General features: G+C 28.3%; 1 protein-coding gene across 1 annotated transcript; it reads right to left on the bottom strand.

Annotated features, from left to right (window-relative positions):
* Positions 1-352: 352 nt before the first annotated feature.
* Positions 353-682, bottom strand: LOC148872141 (wall-associated receptor kinase 5-like). The gene has a single exon (XM_088970081.1). The coding sequence runs from the start codon at positions 680-682 to the stop codon at positions 353-355; it is 330 nt and encodes a 109-aa protein (XP_088826207.1).
* Between the last annotated feature and the right edge of the window lie 5,081 nt (positions 683-5,763).

Below are 5,763 nucleotides of genomic sequence, written 5' to 3'. Positions count from 1 at the left end.
TGCATTTGTACTCCCATACATTTGTATTAATTTAAATAAAATTATACTGCAACTAAACACAGCCTTAGGCATATTTGCATTTACAGTCTTCCAAACTGAACCTTATATAAAAAAAGAATTTAAGTGACTTAAATATGTGAACATAGCAACGATGACTTCTATAAAAAAAAGGAATACATGAAAATGTGAGTTGGGCTTAAGTCAGTGCAAGTCCATGCTCACACTGTTTCAACACCATCTTGCAACCTTGCATTGATCTCACCATGAAGGAGATATTCCCAATGCAAAGCTGTAAAGGGTAATGGAACGGGCGTTGCACTGAATGAAGCCGATCTCTGAAAATGTAAAGCAATCACCGCCCACCACTCAATGAAATTGGATCTTGGTTTGTCACACTCTCATATCCAAGAGTGTTACAACTTCCATGATCTGAATGGTCATCAAGCAAACACTCTGATTCTAACCGGTTACCACCAATGCGTGTATGTTCATTGAATGTTTTCAGACCCTCAAGTTCTAATGCCACTTCTTTCATTGTAGGCCTTTTCTCCCCTTTTATTCGTAAGCATCTTTTCGCAAGTTTAGTGATCTTTTGGAGTTGATCTCTACTACTATCTTGTACCACCCTATCTTCCAAAATCTCATATACAGAATCCACATTCATCAAACTAATAAAATGCATAGCTAGATTTTTTTTCTTCTTCAGGTCTCTCAGATGAAAGCACTTTTCTTCCGGTCAATAATTCCACAAGAACAACACCAAAGCTATAGACATCACTCTTCTCTGTTAATCGACTTGTTTGAAAATATTCTGGGTCTAAGTAGCCCAAAGTTCCTTGCACACTAATGTAGTAAGTTTAGTTTGGTCCAGTGGAACCAACTTGAGGCGCCAAAGTCTGACACTTTTGCTGTATAATTGTCATCCAAGAGAATATTAGTGGACTTAATATCTCTATGAATGATTGGTGGAGAGGCAGAAGAGTGCAAATAGGATAGCACCGTAGCTGTTTCTGTAGCAATTCTTAGACGGATTTCCCATGAAATTGATGATTTGTGTCCCTCATCATGGATATGGTGGAATAAAGTTCCATTAGTAATGAATTCATATACTAATAATGGAACTTCAGTTTCTAGACAACAACCCAAGAGTTTTACCACATTTCGATGGTTAATTTGGAAAAGAATAACCATCTCATTGATAAATTGTTTAATTTGACTTTTGTCAACTATTTTGGATTTCTTAATAACAACCATTCTCTTGTCGGGTAAAACTCCTTTGAATACCGTGCCATATGCTCCACAGCCAAGGATAAGGATTGGGCTCTCATCAAAGTTGTTGGTTGCCTTTTTGAGTTCTTCTATACAAAAGATTTTTGCAGCTTCAATAGACTTGTCTAGTGAAGAGAGTTGCTTCTTCAGCAAAAGACCCCCATTTTGTTGAAAAAATTTCTCCTTGAGCTTATTAAACCTTCTCTTTTGGAGTACCCAATATATCATAAGACTACCCAAAACCAAGAAAAATGTTCCAAAGCCAACACCTACGTCGACATGAACAAAACAAATGTTAGTTGATCACTATTAGTTACCCTCCTAGATTAGTTGAGAAGACAAAGTCTACTCGACTAAAAAAAATAAAAATTACAAAAAATGAAAAAAAAATAAATGTAGATGTAATTGTGAAAAAAAAGAAAACCATACTTTTTTTTGTTTTTAGAAAAAAAAAAACTGAAAAGAGGCTATATTATGTATTAATGTCATAACAAATTAATAAAAGAAATGCTATAAATTAATAAAAAGCAGATCCCTATTTTGCTACTTTTGATTGACACTCTCACTATAAACCTCATAAGACAAGCCAAGTCCATTTTATGAATTTTGATTGGTAAGAAAGAAGAATAAAATTTGAGTTTTAAAAATGCAATATTTATGTATAATCCATTTTAAAAATGCAATATTCATTTAAAGTGGGTTCATCAAAATTCATGGCACCAGCGGGATATATTGAATGTGTTGGCATGATATATATCATTGCACCAATAGATAATCCTATTTGAGTTGGCCAATGTAGAGGATTTGGGGGCCCCATGAACCCATCCTTATATAATTTTATAGTGGATCTATGTCATTTAATGAATTTCGTTAATTGTAGAGCTACAATCACACCAAAGTAGAATCCAGTCTTAATCACGCCAAACCCATCCCTAATCCTTGTTGTACACATCTTGTTTGTAGGAGAGCCAATGCCACTTTGATGCTGCGGTTGTGGCGGGTTGTCTACATTGGTGTAATCTAGGTGTTTATATATTAAAGAAAAAATAAATCTTAGTTGATTGAGCTAGGGATGTCAGTGGGTCGGGTTAGGTAGTAAATCCACACCGAGGTCGGCTTTATTGGGTTTTGGGATCGGGCTCGGGTTGGAATGAATCCGACCCGTGCATTGACATTGCAGCTTTGAAAATATAGTTGAAATAATATCAACTGAGATTGGTGAATACAGAAGAATAAAGCCACATCCTCTAGTTTTTCCAAATCATTTGTTCTGTGTTGTATTCAGGTTAGTAATTTTTTCTTTGTTCTTCGTTTTTTGTTTTTCGTATTTTTTATTAAACCATTTGTTCTGTATTGTGTTCATAGAAAGTATACTGAAGAGGTTTGCAGATTGGCAGTGAGTGAGTTGGAGAGATAAGTTTCATCTTACAATAAGTTGGAGATATGATTTTCGTTTTTCGTTTTTCGTTTTGCATCGTTTTTCCATTTCAGGTTGGTTTTTTTTGTTTTTCGTTTTTCTTCTTCCTTGGATTCTCAGATACGACTTCGGTAACTCTTCTCCATTTCAGGTTGATTTCAGGTGCATTTTCCACCAAGAAATACTCAGTTGAAGTCGGTTCTGGCCTTTGAAAGCTTAAAGAAACAGCAGAAATAAACAGGTACGATTAAACTTCTTTCAAGTCGGTTTGATCATTTCCTATTGTAAACGTCCAAAATCAACTCACTAAAAAGAAATAGTAAAAAAAAAAGCGGGTCATCACAGGGACCCGTTTTAGCATGATGGTGAAGAAGATGATCTATTCGGGTCGTCTTCCACCCGTTTTCAAACAGGGTACTCGGTGCGGTTCAGATACCCGTGTATTACACGGGTAGAGCAATCCGTATATTACACGGATTACATAATAATAATAATAATAATAATAATAATAACAACAGTATTAATAATTATAGTATTTATTAATTATTAATACTAATATGAAAAGAATTACTGAAAATACTAAAAAATACTGAGTAATTAATAGTAAAAAATTAATTTTTAACTCTGAAATATTGAATAGTAAATAATAAAAAATTAATTATTAATTAATTAAAATTAGTTTTTATTTCTGAAAATTATTAATTTTTAATTATTAATGGTAAATAATATTAATTTTAATGAATAATTAATACTGAAAATTAATGAAAAAAATACTAATATGCAAAAAAAAATTTGAAAATAATGAATTATATAGAAAAATTACTGAATTATATTGAAAAAACACCAAAACTTATATAAAAATATGGGAAATTATGAGAAACCAACAAGTTAATTTAAATACTGAAAATAATTTAATAAGTAAAATTAATAGTATTTTTTATTAATTACGCTATTTAATACTGAAAATTATGGAAAAAAAAAACTAATATGCAAAGAAAATTCTGAAAATACTGAATAATATAGAAGAATTACTGAATTAACAGTATTAATTACACGATTTATTAAGTAATAGTATTAAAAATACTGTATTTATTGAAAAACATAGTATTTATTAATTAACAGTATTAATCAGAAGTATTTAAATTGCAGTAATTTACATAATTTTAAATAATTAAGAATATTTTACAAAATACAGTATTTATTAATTAACAGTTAATTACAGTATTTTTTTAACTATTAAAGTTTTTCTAAAAATAAAGTATATATTAATTAATAAAAATGTTAATTAATAATTACAGTATTTATTAATTATTTTTAATAATTACAGTTTTATAAAATTTTTATTAAGTACTAATATGAAAAAAATTACTGAAAATACTGAAAAGTTATTAATTAATTAAAATCAATAGTAAATAATTAAGAATCAATTATTAATTAAAACCTAATTTTTAATTCTGAAATGTTATTAATTTTTAATTATTAATAGTAAATAATATTAATTTTAATGAATAATTATTACTGAAAATTACTGAATAATACTGAATAATAAAGAAAAGTTAATGAATAACATGAACAGTATGTTTAATAAAAAAAGTCTTAAAATTAACAGTTTTATTAAAAAACAGCATTTTATTAATTAACAGTATTTTTAATAATATTAAATGAAAAAGTACTGTGACTAATTAACAGTATTTTCAATAAATACAGTATTTAGTTAGTTCATTTGAAAGTTTTTGGTATATTTATGTCATTTACGTGATTGATGTGTTTCTAATTTGTTGTTGGAATTTTTTTGGATACTTTGTGATTTTGATATGCCATCTATTTGAAAATGTTTGCACTATTTATGTTACTTATGTAATTGATGATGTGTAATTCAATTTTCTTTTGCTATTTTCAATTTATTGTTGGAATTTTATTTGCATAAAAATAAAATAATGATAATAATAATAATAATAATAATAATAATAATAATAATTTCAGCTATAAATTTTAGACAATTACGTTTAATTACCAAAAGTTGTCATAAATTAGTTTCACCTAAGAAAATAACCAAAAATAAAGTACCAATATTTTGGAAAATATAAGAGAATTACATCTAAATAATTACAGTATTTTTAATAATTAAATGTTTTTAATAAATACAGTCCTTATTAATTAATAGTATCTAATTAATTACAGTAATTATTTATAGTCAGTATTAATTAACAATATTTTCAATAAATACAGTATTTATTAGTTAACATTATTTAATTAATTACATTATTTATTAATTTATAGTATTTATTAATTAGCAGTATTTTAACAAATACCATATTTTCAATAAATATAATATTTTTAATAATTAATTATAGTATTTATTAATTTTGTAGTATGTAATTCATTACAGTATTTATTAATTAGCAATTTGTTGTTTGAATTTTATCGACATTATTTATAATTTAAGCTATAAATTTTACAATTACGCTTAATTACCAAAAGTTGTCATAAATTAGTTTTGCCCAAGACAATTACATTAATGAAGGCTATTATTTTGTTACATTAACTACATTAATACATTAGTGATGTCTATTATTTTGCTACATTATTTTATTTCACATTTGTTATCAAATTCCGTGCATGGCACGGTCCCCGCTAGTTAGGCTGTAAAACAACAAATGTCCACCACTCCACCACTACACTTTGAATTTTTTATTCTAAAGGGTGGCTATTGTAATAAGTGTTTCTTTTAAATACAGTGTAAAGGGTGAGTGTTATTTTTGGGTGTTGGAAAAGAGCTAAAAATGTATAATTTATGTTCAGTTGGAGGTGTAAACCATGGTTTCAAAAACAACCCGAAATGGAACTGTTCTGGCCATCGGTTTTTGGGTCGATAGTTTGATCGTCCGTTTCAAATGGACAGTCTGTTCTGACAAAAAAATAAAATTAAAAATAAAAAATGGCCAAAATTATTTAATGGGTCATCGGATCGATGGTTCAACTGCCCGAATCAACGGGTCATTAATTAATTCAATGATTTTTTATTAGAGACCGAATTTAAAGTAAAACGGAACCGATTGCCTAGACGGTCCGGGGCC

Source organism: Nelumbo lutea, chromosome 2, assembly GCF_056320005.1.
Source record: "Nelumbo lutea isolate HS-2025 chromosome 2, American lotus-T2T, whole genome shotgun sequence".
In the NCBI taxonomy this organism is placed as follows: domain Eukaryota; kingdom Viridiplantae; phylum Streptophyta; class Magnoliopsida; order Proteales; family Nelumbonaceae; genus Nelumbo; species Nelumbo lutea.
The sequence above is the reverse complement of the archived record's forward strand: the minus strand, read 5'-3'. Positions and strand labels throughout refer to the sequence as shown.

Excerpts from the sequence above, each read along its gene's own strand:
- LOC148872141 (XM_088970081.1), bottom strand. The coding sequence starts at position 682 with ATGCATTTTATTAGTTTGATGAATGTGGATTCTGTATATGAGATTTTG.